A 15,399-nucleotide genomic window follows, 5' to 3' on the forward strand; every position below is an offset into this window, starting at 1 on the left:
TAATTAAAGAGCAGCAGTAAAATAACAATAGCGAGACTATATACAGGGTGGTACCGGCACAGAGTCAATGTGCGGGGGCACTGGTTAGTTGAGGTAATATGTACATATAGGTAGAGTTATTAAAGTGACTATGCATAGATGATAACAACAGAGTAGCAGTGGTGTAAAAGAGGGGGGGGCAACGCAAATAGCCTGGGTAGCCATTTGATTAGGTGTTCAGGAGTCTTATAGCTTGGGGTTAGAAGCTGTTTAGAAGCCTCTTGGACCTAAACTTGGCGCTCCAATACTGCTTGCCGTGTGATAGCAGAGAGAACAGTCGATGACTAGGGTGGCTGGAGTCTTTGAATTTTTAGAACCTTCCTCTGATATAGACATCCTGGATGGCAGAAAGCTTGTCCCCAGTGATGTACTGGGCCGTTCGTACTACCCTCTGTAGTGTCTYGCGGTCGGAGGCCGAGCAGTTGCCATACCAGGCAGTGATGCAACCACTCAKGATGCTCTCGATGATGCAGCTGTAGAACCTTTTGAGGATCTGAGGAYCCATGCCAAATCTTTTCAGTCTCCTGAGGGGGAATAGGTTTTGTCGTGCCCTCTTCACGACTGTCTTGGTGTGCTTGGACCATGTTAGTTTGTTGGTGATGTGAACACCAGGGAACTTRAAGCTCTCAACCTGCTCCACTGCAGCCCCGTCGATGAGAACGGGGGCGTGCTCGGTCCTCTTTTTCCTGTAGTCCATAATCATCTCCTTTGTCTTGATCACGTTGTTGTCCTGGCACCACACGGCCATGTCTCTGACCTCCTCCCTATAGACTGTCTCGTCATTGTCGGTGATCAGACCTACCACTCATCGGCAAACATAATGATGGTGTTGGKGTCGTGCCTGGCCGTGCAGTCATGAGTGAACAGGGAGTACATGAGGGGACTAAGCACGCACCCCTGAGGGGCCCCTGTGTTGAGGATCAGCGTGGCGGTCCTTAGCTTATTGATGAGCTTTGAGGGCACTATTGTGTTGAAAACTGATCTGTAGTCAATAAATAGCATTCTCACATAGGTGTACCTTTTGTCCAGGTGGGAAAGGGCAGTGTGGAGTGCAATAGAGATTGCATYATCTGTGGATCTGTTGGGGCGGTATGACAATTGGAGTGGGTCTAGGGTTTCTGGGATTATGGTGTTGATGTGAGCCATGACCAGCCTTCAAAGCACTTCATGGCTACAGACATGAGTGCTACTTGTCGGTAGTCACTCTATGACTGTAAAGTAGTTTTGTATGAGAAAGGCAGCCTAAGCGATCCATTTGTAAAAAATATGAATTTCAGTTCAATAACTAAATTTCCAACTACCACATTATATTTTCATAGAAAATATATTATATGTATAAATGGCCATATACAAATGTTCCCATGGACAACACAAACGCCCTTGCATTTCATTTGGTACAATAGGAATCATGAACACATTCACATTTACAGAACTGTGTTAAAAGTAACATTTACTCCTTGTCTATCATTACAATATTTGATATTCCTATGATTCGCCTTAAATATGTTCCATTTACCGAATATTATCTATGATCAGACAGTATCTTCTTGTTTAGTTTGTTGATTCAAATATTTTTTGGTCCCTCCTACATTCCGCCAATGGATTCGTCCGTCGTGAGGCCTTTTTGCAGTAGGGAGTGTTGTTTGGCGGACTCCTGAAGTTGTACACTACTTTGTCTGGATTTTGTAAAATTAAGAAGACTCAAATTGTTCGTTTCCATAGCTAGTCAGCTATCTAATTGTTTTATCTATCGAGGCAAGTTACAGAGGTTATTGTTTTGGGCGTGGTACACAGCTAAGTTTGTCGCAGCCAGAAGGAAATCATCTTCGGCGTGCGGAGTTCCGATTCCGAGGGCTTATGATGCCGACGTTGCGGGACAGCACCATGTCTCACCCCGGCGAAAACCCTCACCAAGTCCGGGTAAAAGCTTATTACAAAGGGTAAGTAGAYGGTTAGGGTTTGTGTGAGTTGTATCGTAATAAAGCACTTCGTTATTTGACTCGTTAGGAACTTGGGCTAGGCTTTATTAGCCAGACAGTTAGCTTTTTAGCTAAGTTAGCTCGCTAGTTAACGTTAACTTGACAGACAAGTGAAACTGTCCAGAAATGTAGTTAGTTTGCTGTTGCTAACTTACCTAACTACTTAATGTTGGCCAGTATTAGTTAGCATGCACGTTCCCAATATGAATCTATTTTTAGTAAATGAAGTTTCTTCCATTGTTTATGGCTTGGTAGCTAGCTACAGGTTCTGAAACATGACTAAGCTACATTGAATTTACTAGTTCGCTAGCTAAATGGTAACTTTTTAACCAGTATGCTGATGTTTTTGATGATGCTAGCTGGATGTTTGATACTCATCACGTGTCCTCATATAGCCGTACTGTACTGAACCTGGTGAGTTATTGTTGTCACAGCTCAAATTACACTATTACAATAATTGATGTAAAGCAAACTTTGACAACATCCTGTGACATTATTATTATGTGAGGCTCACATTGGATGTAATCTCGGATTTGTTTTCTTATCTTTGACATAGATAGGTGAGAGTTTACAACAATTAGAGATACTTAATGTTCATGACATGATTATGCGACTATTTGGGGTGTAGCTAGTTATTTATAGTCAGTGAATAGTGGACCTAGTAATTGTATTCAGAGATGGAAATCATTTGTCACACACAGGTGTTGCCATGACACTTCTTGCTGTGTGATGGAGTCTGTGATTGTTGTTTTTCCCAAAAGAGARACTGGCTAAACGTGTATTACCAGCCAGACCTGTTGTATTTCCCACTCACTCTAATTACCGCCCTGCCAGCACTCTATTGTCCCTGGATACTTACATGTTTTTTTTATGGAGACAAAAGCATCCAAAATATTTCTGAGATCAATGCCTTGGAAGGTCAAGTATGTGGGGAATCTGGGATGAAACATTTCATTGGTTGGTCAARTACAGTGTTGGGTCACACATCATCAAGCCAGCTAGGCAGGCCTTAAATCAGCATTGGCGGTTGTACATGTACATTTGCGAAGGATGGGGGTGAAGGGAATTTTTGTGGAATAGCTCATCTCTGTTAGCCTACATCCAATCAGATTGAAACAGAACAATTCAATTGGATCCAGGCTAGGCCTACATCATACATTAATTGGCTCTCGTCCGAATCTCATTTATGATTCTAACCATCAAGCCTGCTCCTTTATGTCTGCTGCACTTTGTATCAGAGTCATATAATGTATACATGGCTCTGCTTTGACTGCACAGTCTTCCAGGGTTTCCCGTACTCGGGACGTCAAGGGGTGCACATTTAGTTTTTTGACCTAGCCCTACACAGCTGACTGAACTACTCAAATAATCAACAAATCATCAATCTTTTATAATTTGAATCTGCTGTGTAGTGTTAGGGCAAAAAACTAAACTGAAGACAGAATTTGGGAATTCATACTGTSCTATAATAATGGCCAGTTTGACAGAAGAGAGTTGGCGGTAACGAGAACTGCCCTCTAGCTCCGTTCACTTTCATAGTCTCATTCACACAGACCCACACTGCTGTCAGCCAGCTTTCCAGTCAATGCTAGCAAATCAAATCAAATCAAATTTTATTAGTCACATACACATGGTTAGCAGATGTTAATGCGAGTGTAGCGAAATGCTTGTGCTTCTAGTTCCGACAATGCAGTAATAACCAACAAGTAATCTAACCTAACAATTCCACAACTAGCAGTAGGCAGGGTCTGGTGACATGTGGTGTCAGGCTGTGGCAGTCTCTGCTTGTCACTGTCATTACTCTTTATTGACACATAGAGGGAGTAGTGGTTAGAATAGAGGGAGTAGTGGTTAGAATAGAGGGAGTAGTGGTTAGAATAGAGGGAGTAGTGGTTAGAATAGAGGGAGTAGTGGTTAGAAATAGAGGGGAGTAGTGGGTTTAGAAAAAGAAAGAATAGAGGGAGTAGTGGTTAGAATAGAGGCATGGCAGCTGGTAACAGATACTGGATGCAATGATGATACAATAAGCTTAGTAACTATGCAATATATATAGCACATTTGAGTAATGATACAGCAACCTGTTTCCAATTATTTTAAGTCACCTGACTGACAGTGGAATGTTCATAGAATGTTCCAGGAACTCATCAAGTTTCTGGTTTTAAGGCGTACACTCGTAAATATTTTTATATCTCTAGGCCCATTTGTAAGCCTGTCTGCTGTCTTAGTTTTAACGCAACATTCATTTGTCTCAGGAGTTTCAATGTCACCACCAAACATCAGCTGCTATCAACTTCCTCTTTGTAAAGTAAACATTATGACGCATGAGCAATGAACAACATAGCACTGCAGTGTTTCCCCTAGGATTTCTTTCAGCAGCGGTGGCAAAGTTGGGGGAGGGGGGATTTTACACAATTCTACACATTTTGCCATGGTGATGAGTACACTTTATAGTTTAAAGCTGGTTTCCTGCAATTCTACACATTTTGCCATGGCATATGCTGTGTTCTTATGCTGTCTGAGTGACTCAAACATTATAACTAAATCAATGGGGGCCCCCATGTCATGTTTTTTTAGGATTTCTTGATTATCCTTGACCGTCTATTTTTTGTTTTTTTCCTCAAAGATCTTATTTAAAAATATATTGTTCCATTATCTTTTCTATATACTTTATATATGAATTTAGTCATTTTTAAGTTTACACTGAAAATGTTTTACCATTCCGAAGGTTTATAATTTAAAAAAAATACATTAAAAAAGTGGGCCTTCCGAGTGCCACTAGAGATTCTGGGKTCAAGTCCCAGTCGCAGCCGGCCGCAAACCGGGAGACCTATGGGGCAGCGCACAATTGGCCCAGCGTCGTCCGGGTTAGGGGAGTGTTTGGCCGGCAGGGATGTCCTTATCCCATCGCGCACTAGTGACTCTTATGGCTGGCCTGGCGCAGTGCACACTGACAAGACTGTAACTACCAATTGGATACGGGGTTAAAAAAAGGGGGTAAAAATGTATACAATTATTTATTTTTTGTAATGTATTTTTGGCGGCCACAATTTAGTCGATTGTTTTGTCAATAGGCTGTTGGTCGACCAAGATGTTTTTTAGTCGAGCAGTCTAAAAATATATTTTTTATGGCACACGAGACACCCGTCTGATCAGAGGACTAATGCATTCCGAAGGCCGTGGGGATGGCACACCAGTAGTGCATTTACTGTTAATTCTCGRTAATTTCTGTTAATGCATTCACTATATTTTTTGTATTTTACCATTCTCATTGTTGGAGTGGTCTCGTTGTTTGCAGCGCGCACAAGCTATTCTACACTTGTGAGAAACATGTTTTGGTCTATTTCATTCCATTTACGAGTTGTCCATTTATTTATTGCCTYTTGTTTGGAGCGCTCCTGTCAATGTTGAGTAAGGACTCACACCTGATTACGCATAGAAGTTGGCCAAGGATACCTGACCTGTGTACAAATGTAGGCCTATAATTGTGCCCATTTAGGGATCTGATTGTCTTAACTCGCCACYGCTAATGGCCAGTAAATGAAGTGTTTTTACGTCCATTGAGAATAACAATAGTTCCTCAGAATAGCCTATTTGAAAAATCTTTCCTGCTCTCTCTTTCGATAACCATGCAGCGTGAAAGGGAAAAAAATGTAATGCTCTGATCCAGTGGAAACATCATAAAATAGGTCTACCCGATGAACTCTTATCCCTTGGGCAAAAAAGTTACTTTTTAGGTTTGTATTATTTGCATTTAGATTTGGATAGAATTGATTAACCACATGACAATGATTGAGATACGAAGACATTTATAAATTTATCTAAACTGTTCTACGAAAATGTGCATATGAAAACTGTTAACTGGCATGCAGATCGGTAGAAATGGTAAGAGTAATTGGCATTCCACATGAGAAAGGTTGCCGACTCCTCGTGTAGCCTATATTACCGGCATCTTCAGGAGAGTAATGGCAGAATCTGCGAAAGCCAGCAGGAGCGGGAGGAGAATAGTTGGGTCAGGTTAAGGTTTTTTTCTTCTAGCTATCTAGATCTTTGGCTTCCTCTTGAGTCATTGGTTTTATTTCATCAAACAGCAGCGGACAAGCATATAGTTGATTTTATTAAAACGCATAGGTTGTGTCTATATATGGAAAAATACAAGTACATTTTTTTGGGACCATATTTGTGTGTGTGTGTGGGGGGGTATATTATTAGGTATGCTATTACCAATAAGCATTATCACCTGTAGCCCAACTAATGCAGCACAGTGGCTATAAATAAATAACTAAATAGGCTAAAGCATGGGGTTGGCCAAATATGATCTTTTAACTAGTGAAGTAGATTATTATTATATTTTACCCTATAAAACTTTTACCTGTATAAGGGTTGAAAATGGCAGATTTGGACACTAATAAGTGCCTAAATTGGAACGCAGTGACTGTACAGTAACATGCCATAAATGACGTCACAGCTCAGACTCTGCGATTCATAGTGCTGTGTTGGTTTTGACTGACAGCCGTTCTGAACTTGAGCACCTTACTCGACAAGAAGTTACCCCCATCAATTTTTTTTTTGTCTGAGTGAGGGAAATGCTGTAAATTTAAGAGGACTCTATGTATTCTGGAAGATGAGACATTGAGGATTTTAAATAATACAGCTTTGATATCATACAAGCAAGCCAAACACCYGTCCAAATGTGCACTTCACATTTCCATATCACAAAACTCATGCCATATACCGTGTCATAGTWTAATCACTATGTTTGTTGCACAATTGGACATGGCATCATACCCTGGGTTGTTTTAACGGAATGAGCCTATGTTTGTCTATTGTGAAGAACATTTGCATTGATTGGTCAAAATGTTTTACAGCTGTCCGGTGGCTGGTCTCAGACAATCCCACAGGTGAAGAAGYCGGATGTGGATGTCCTGGGGTGGTGTGGTTACACATGGTCTGTGGTTGTGAGGCCGGTTGGACGTACTGACAAATTCTCTAAAACAACATTGGAGGTGGCTTATAATAGAGAAATKAACGTACTGTTGCCAGAGAATTGCTCTGGTGGACATTCTTGCAGTCAAGCATGCCAACTGCACGCTCCCTCAACTTGAAACATCTCTGACATTGTTGTGACAACTGCACATTTTAGTGGCCTTTTATTGTCCCCAGCACAAGGTGTACCTGTGTAATGATCGTGCCGTTTAATCAGCTTCTTGATATGCCATACCTGTCAGGTGGATGGATTATCTTGGCAATTGAGTAATGCTCACTAACAGGGATGTAAACAAATTTGTGCACAGCATTTGAGAGAAATAAGCTTTTTGTGCGTATGGAACATTTCTGGGCTCTTTTATTATATCTCATGAAACATGGGACCAACAGTTTATATGTTGAATTTATAGTTTTGGTCAGTATTATTGAAGTGCATGGAAATTACTTAGGAACTGAGCACAATTTGGAGAGGCGTGTGGCCACTTTGAGACACCAGTTAGTCCTCTCACACAAACCCTTGATAATTTTGTTTTATGGTGCACCTACCAAGCGTTTTCCAGGAATATTCTTATGTCACTGAATGTATTCCGATTATTTTCAGATTTTGTTATCAACAAATGCGGCACGAAGTACCGTAAATGTAAAATGCACATAAAATCAAGTGTAATGTTTGGATTCAGTCTTGAGCTGTTGTGACCTCAACTTTGTGCTAATAATTTTCCCATAATCTCCAAACTGTTCGCTTTCTATTACTACCATTATTTTCATATTTCTAATGTAGTAAACATTTCAATTYAGCCCTATCCATATAGGCCAATTCCCACAAGTGTAAAGGGTTAAAAACACGTTCCTGAACTTTGGCGACTAGGACGTTTTTTCTTTAAACCTCATGCCTAGGGCTGGATGTGTCAATGTGGACTTCATACATGCATAAGCAATTAGCCACAAAATCCCTTGTTTGAATGTGACATTTTATCCTGCATTTTCACCGATGTGGGCTAGCTCCCTTGCAATTTGAGTTCCAGCCAATGAGTTTCAGCCCCTCGCCATTTAAGTGATGGCTAGCAAGATGCACACACAGTAGAGGGAGAGCACCTCATTCCCAAAAAAGTTATTGACATTTTCTGGATTGACTGAACTTCATTTCTTAAAATAATGATGTACTGTCGTTTCTCTTTTCTTATTTGAGCTGTTCTTGCCATAATATGGATTTGGGTCTTTTACCAAATAGGGCTATCTTCTGTATACCACCCCTACCTTGTCACAACACAACTGATTGGCTCAAACGCAATAAGAAGGAAAGAAATTACATAACTGAACTTTTAAGAAGGCACACCTGTTAATTGAATTGCATTCCAGGTGACTACATCATGAAGCTGGTTGAGAGAATGCCAAGAAAGCTGTCAACAAGCTATCATCAGGGAAAAGGGTGGCTACTTTAAAGAGTCTCAAATATAAAATGTTTTAATTAGTTTAACACTTTTTGGCAGAGCTCATTAAAATAAAAGCCAGTGTGTAGAAAATATTCCAATATGCAAAGGAGGATATCGCATATTTCTACCTTTTGTGTACCTATTTAGGATACATCACCATAAAGAGAATGACATTCATGTAGACAGAGTATACCAAACATTAGGAACACCTTCCTTGTATTGAGTTGGCACACACAATCCATGTTTCAAGGCTTAAAATAATTATTTAACATGTCTCCTCCCCTTCATCTACACTGATTGGAGTGGGTTTATAATGATCAATTAGCCTTTTWAAAATAATAAACTTGGATTAGCTAACACAACGTGCCATTGGAACACCGGAGTGATGGTTTCTGATAATGGGGCTCTGTACGCCTATGTAGATATTCCATAAAAAAATCTGTTTCCATCTACAATAGTCATTTCTAACATTAACAATGTCCACACTGTATTTCTGATCAATTTGATGTTATTTTATTGGACAAAAAACAAGGGAATTTCTCAGTGACCCCAAACTTTTGAACGTTAGCRTATGTAATGTGTGTGCAATGCTGTCTCGGCTAATATGGATATGCAGCTGTAGTTTTTATTAAACTCCATTCTAGGATACATGACACCCACGCATCTTTCTATCTACATACTTTTATTTGGGTTTCTACCCGAAGTAGGCTATATGATTGAATGTTTCGTTAAGCCTGCTGCTAGTTACTTGAAATCAGACATATAATCACGCCAAAACATGGTTCTAAAATTGAAATCACTGACAGAGTTAATGAAACACTCGGCTCCTGAGTAGGGAAATTGAGATTTACAGTARCTGAGTGTTTATAGCTGCAATGGAGATTGAGGGTACATGCCTCCAGTGGTGACAGAGAGATGGATGTTCCTAGGTGTGCTGCCTGGGGAGAGGGGCACACTGATCAACACTCTCCCTGCTTGGGTGCTCATCAGTGACCAATGACCTACCTGCTTAGCAGCAGATGGGGCTGCCGCTGGGGTTTTAGAGGGTAGTGGCGACAAGGGGAAGGGGCAGAATTCCATTCWCCCTAGTTACCTTTGTTCATTTTCTGTAACATGGGTAATGACTTTTCTCATACGTAACTAATGAAGTACCCCTATGAAGGCTAATGCAGAAACACTGCTCAGAAACTATAAAGGAAAAGACATTCTCTCAATGTCCTTCTCCAAGAGTGTCTGAATATTATACCACTCACATGTACACTGAGTGTACAAAACATTAGGAACACTTACTCTTTCCATGTGTAACCATTATTTAACTAGGCAAGGCAGTTGGGAACAAATTCTTATTTACAATGACGGCCTACCCCGGCCAAACCCGGCCAACACTGGGCCAATTSTGCGCCTCCATATGGGGCTCACTGCCGGATGTGATGCAGCCTGGATTCGAACCAGGGACTGCAGTGACGCCTCTTGCACTGAAATGCAGTGCCTTAGACCGCTGCGCCACTCGGGAGCCATGGTCGACTGACCAGGTGAAAGCTATGATCCCTTACTGATGTCACTTTTTTTTTTTAAAGTCGCTTCAGTGTAGTTGAAAGGAGGGGGGGGGGGTCAGGTGTCAAGAACAGCAACGCTGCTGGGTTTTTCCCATGTGTATCAAGAATGGTCTACCACCCAAAGGACATCCAGTCAACTTGACACAACTGTAAGAAGCATTGGAGTCAACATGGGGCAGCATCCCTGTGGAATGCTTTCGATACCTTGTAGAGTCCATGCCCCGACGAATTGAAGGAAAAAGGAGGCGGTGAAACTCAATATTAGGAGGGTGTTCCTCATGTTTTCTACACTCAGTGTAGGCTGAACACAACATTTTTAACAATAGATAAAAACGAGTTTATTACATCTGCTGTGGAGCCCAGTTTGATAATATTACCGTATGTCCCAGCTGCTTGCTGTAGTTTTGAAGTAATCACGAAAAAACAGGCCTTATTTTAGGGCATTTTTCACCCTGCCAGCTCCTATTAGTTCTATTGAGCACCGTGGTACCAACTCACTTTCCGAATGTTCTGTTCCCAGCTTATTGTTCTAGGTCACAATGCCTGCTTTGCTATTGTTGGCAGTGAGACCTGCCCATGCTTAACCAATTGCTGGTAGTTAAAACGTCAACAACAAAAAATGACCCATGGAACTCTGAGGTCGTCCCATTGTTTCCTACTTGGGAAATATAGGTATGTCTGTCTTATTTCCCCAAATATCTCGCAACCATGAGAATCTTATTATCTTATTATGTAAGGCTGGGCAGCGTACTCCGTTGTCATCAAACGCTAGCCCCGATATACCTTTTGCCTTTGAAACGCTGAGCTCCCCCCATTGTTTTCTTATGGAGAGGCATGCTCGTATATTTCGCCAAATATCTCGCAATGTGTATATTTAGATTTTTTTTCAAGTCGGACACCATTTTAATAATCAGTATAATCTCTAATTACGTAAGGTTGGGCAGTGTACTCTGCTGTCATGGATCGCTAGACCAGAAATAGTCTGAAGTTGCCATTTTCTTTCCTACTTCCTCGTTATGCTGACATAAGCACACTTGGCACCATCGAGGTGTGGCTGTTTACTTTATACACAAGTTATTTTTCAGTTTTGTCCTAAGAACAGATTGAAGTGGTGAAAAAAATAAAAATGGTGCCATTTCGTTGAAATGGAATTCTAAGCATCAATCCAGTCAGAAGAGGCTCTGCGAACATTTGATTCAATTCATTTGCCATGGCCAGCTAGTGTTCCAGCTCATCCAACGTTCTTTTGCCATTTTTCAGCCTTGGGTGAATTTTGACTCGTTCTATTGTCCAGCCTAGTATAGTCTTATTTTGTTCATACAGCTCAGTTGGACTGACTGTTACAAGGCGACAGTAGTAGTAGGCCTATACCAACTTCCTTTGCACAAGAATGGAGTGGAATCATAGAATGGCATTTCTTCTCTTACTCACCAATGATGAGCAACTATTACACAATTCATCTGTATTTCTCACTGTCATGTAGCTATCCCCACAGCACAGTCACAGCCCCAAGGTAGGTTAACAGTTTCATTTAGGTTTAGAGTTTTATTTTTATTTTTACTGTTCATCCATGTCAATATCCATTTGTTTTCTGTGAGGCTTTAGCGCTACTGCCTGCAGACCTGCTCTGTGTAGGGGAGTAACAGCAGTTTCTTTGTTAGTGCTGCTGCTGGCTGGGTAAACTTTTTAACCACAGTGTAGTAGCTAGGTGTTTAAAGTGGAACTGAYAGCGTTGCAGATATAGAACAGTCAAATATAACATGTCCAGTTTATGCTTAAAAACCAACTTTATAAAAGGCTTTAGAAATGGGTTCTATTTGACAAATTCCAGTCATTGTTGGCAGACTAGATGGATGCAGTCTAGTGCATGATTAATRTAATTCACCGATATATTTCTTGATAGCTGGCCTGGTACATTGTTTTCTGCCTCCACCCATTCGGTATGCACTTCAGTTTCAATGACTCAATATTTTGAACAAAAACGGACGACTGTAACTGAGGCTGGGAATGCCAATACAATCAAACTAGCAAGGGCAATAATTACAAGCYAGTCATAATGTGGCTAATAGGCTAGCGCACGTGTCCAACACAAGGTCCGTGGGCCGRATAGGACACAAGCAAGTATAAACCGTTGAGTCATCTACATTATGAATATTCAGCCTGATGTGCTCTCATTGGAGGATTAAACTTCAATTGCGTTGCTTTCGTGTGTCCTGTTTAGTCCAAGCTAGGCTTCTAAAATGTTGCAGTACAGCTTCGGTTTTAAAGCTTGACAATGAATAACCAAAACACAACCTGCAACAAAACACCATGCAAACTTGTTCGGCCTGTTACAGCAAYATTTGAACAGTAGCCTAGACTGGTGCACCATACAGCAATGCTGCATTCAACCGCAGCGGGGATCCATGTAGTGCAAAAAAWMAMAAAWAAACATGTTTTAAGTTTAAGTGTTACAACAAACCTATAGCTAAGTTTTTGTTATTTGGAGTTATAAAATACTTTTTGATTAGGGTCTCAGCATATTATGCACATCTGCAAGCATAGCAGCAAAGGCTGGATAAATTATTTATCTTTTGTTTTAATATCTTAAAATGCTATACAGCGTCCTTTGTACATAAGTGGACATTTTCTATAAAGGACTGTACTTTTTCCTAATACAACAATGGCCATTTTGGGTCACAATTGAATGTTTTTTTGTAAAAACAAATGGGCTATGTCTGGGCTGTGCTTTTTTTGTTTTTATATGGCCGTGAGCTGATTTAAATTTGACACCCCTGGGCTAGCGTATATATTTATATAACTATTAGCTAGCTACTGGAGGATGTCATGTCATTGGAGCAGGGGTTGAGTGACATATTTGCAAAAATCCATTCAGGTGTATTTTGTGGCTTTTGGCGAATGCATTCTAATCTAAATTTGCACTGTTGGTACTTAACTGAAAACACTAAGTCCAGTTCAAAGTGAATGATGGCAGGCCCGTGTGGCATAGAGCTTATTTGCATATAGGCCTACTGTAGCTCTGATTGGCTATGGCGCACCGGTCTGCGTAGATTCCGGTCCTAGTAATGACCAACGTTTTTATTAGGTTTTATTTACTTCTGTATTAATTGTCCAAACGCACGACCGCTGTAGAATTTTGACAAATGCCTTACTATACATTATTCCCAAACATTCTATTAACTTATGAAAACATGAAAATGACCATATCTAAGTGCTTGCTTGTCAGAAAATGTTTTTAAAAAAGTGTAATATTCTTCCTGCGGATTGGAATAAGATTTCATGTTGCTAAAACGCTGTCAGTTCCACTTTAATGAACAGCAACTGCACAGGCCCAGTTACCTAGCTGGATGGTACGTAATGGAGCAGTGTACTGGCATTGATACTAGAGGTCGATCCGATTAATCGGAATGGMCGATTTTWATTAGGGCCGATTTCAAGTTTTCTTAACAATCGGTAATCGGTATTTTTGGACACTGATTTGCCGATTTTAATWWAAAAAATATATATACATTTTTTTTATTTTGTAAATATTTAGAMTTAGAGATGCCATCCGTTAGATAAAATACGGRACGGTTCCGTATTTCACTGAAAGAATAAACGTTTTGTTTTCGAGATGAGTTTCCGGATTTGACCATATAAATGACCTAAGGCTTGTATTTCTGTGTGTCATTATTTTATAATTAAGTCTATGATTTGATAGAGCAGTCTGACTGAGCGACGGTAGGCAGCAGCAGGCTCGTAAGCATTCATTCAAACAGCACTTTCATGCGTTTGCCAGCAGCTATTGCGCTGTTTATGACTTCAAGCCTATCAACTCCTGAGATTAGGCTGGTGTAACCGATGTGAAATGGCTAGCTAGTTAGCGGGGTGCGCGCTAATAGCGTTTCAAACGTCACTCGCTCTGAGACTTGGAGTAGTTATTCCTGGTTCGAGCCCAGGTAGCGGCGAGGAGAGGGACGGAAGCTATACTGTTACACTGGCAATACTAAAGTGCCTATAAGAACATCCAATAGTCAAAGGTATATGAAATACAAATCGTATAGAGAGAAATAGTCCTATAATTCCTATAATAACTACATCCTAAAACTTCTTACCTGGGAATATTAAAGACTCATGTTAAAAGGAACCACCAGCTTTCATATGTTCTCATGTTCTGAGCAAGGAACTTAAACGTTAGCTTTTTTACATGGCACATATTGCACTTTTACTTTCTTCTCCAACACTTTGTTTTTGCATTATTTAAACCAAATTGAACATGTTTCATTATTTGAGGCTAAATTGATTTTATTGATGTATTATATTAAGTTAAAATAAGTGTTCATTCAGTATTGTTGTAATTGTCATTATTACATTTACATTTACATTTAAGTCATTTAGCAGACGCTCTTATCCAGAGCGACTTACAAATTGGTGCATTCACCTTATGATATCCAGTGGAACAACCACTTTACAAATTACAAATACATTTTTTATTAATTTTTTATTTTTAAATCTGCCGATTTAATCGGTATCGGCTTTTTTGGTCCTCCAATAATCGGTATCAGTATCGGCGTTGAAAAATCATAATCGGTCGACCTCTAATTGATACTGGCTCTGCTAGTGTAGTAACAGTACTGTGTGGCTGAATGAATGGGGTGTCATTTGAGAGAGAACACGTGTCTGTCTGTTCCTGCTCCTATCAGCCATGGTGCTTAGAAGGACGTGTGGGCCTGTAAAGTTGGGAGCAGAGCTCCCAAAATGAGGGTCAACACTCCTCCTGTACTGTCACTAATTAACACAAGCAAGGGAGAGGGTGAGGGGGAGGAAGCGAGAAGAGTGAAAATGTGACTTAGAGGAATCAAGAGGCAGAAGGTGGGAATATGAAGGAGGAAGCGAGAGAGAGGCAGGGGTGGGAATACGAGACGGCATACACCAGCCAATTTTCTGCCTGTTCTGAACCTCGCATATGTAACAATTGCAGGTGCAGTGCTGGCAAATTGATATTCTTTACAAAAATATATCTTTACACGCTGTTGTACACTGCCGTATTCTTTGTCACACATGGCAGTAGCCATGTCTCAGTTGTAAATMAGAACTTGTTCTCAACTGGCCTAACTGGTTAAATAAAGGTGAAATAAAAATGTATTTAAAAAAGCATGCAGTGTTCACGTAGGCCTACTTCTACTACCTTCAGCTCCAGCTTACCTGACTGACGTGATGTGAAAGTAGAGCTGGGCGCTGTGGACAGAAAAGTCTTATCGCAATAAATTGACCCGTTTTGCTCTCATGAATAATGGAACAATAATAATAACAAAAAAAATACAATTATGCACATTTACTTTCCATTAGCAGGATGACTCTAGACTTGAGTTTTCCAGTGCCAAGTAAGACATGAAACGTTAGCTATTTCATCTAACATGTCCAGGGAAT

At 40.4% G+C, this 15,399-nt stretch overlaps 1 protein-coding gene across 1 annotated transcript in view; it reads left to right on the top strand.

The window, feature by feature from the left end:
• Positions 1 to 1,651: 1,651 nt before the first annotated feature.
• Positions 1,652 to 15,399, top strand: part of prkci (protein kinase C, iota) — a 52,649-nt gene continuing 38,901 nt past the window's right edge. The window contains exon 1 of the mRNA XM_024009606.2: positions 1,652 to 1,979. Coding sequence (XP_023865374.1) covers positions 1,897 to 1,979 — 83 coding nt within the window. The 5' untranslated portion in view covers positions 1,652 to 1,896. The remainder of the gene's footprint in view (positions 1,980 to 15,399) is intronic.

Source organism: Salvelinus sp. IW2-2015, linkage group LG19 (genome assembly GCF_002910315.2).
Source record: "Salvelinus sp. IW2-2015 linkage group LG19, ASM291031v2, whole genome shotgun sequence".
In the NCBI taxonomy this organism is placed as follows: Eukaryota; Metazoa; Chordata; class Actinopteri; order Salmoniformes; family Salmonidae; genus Salvelinus; species Salvelinus sp. IW2-2015.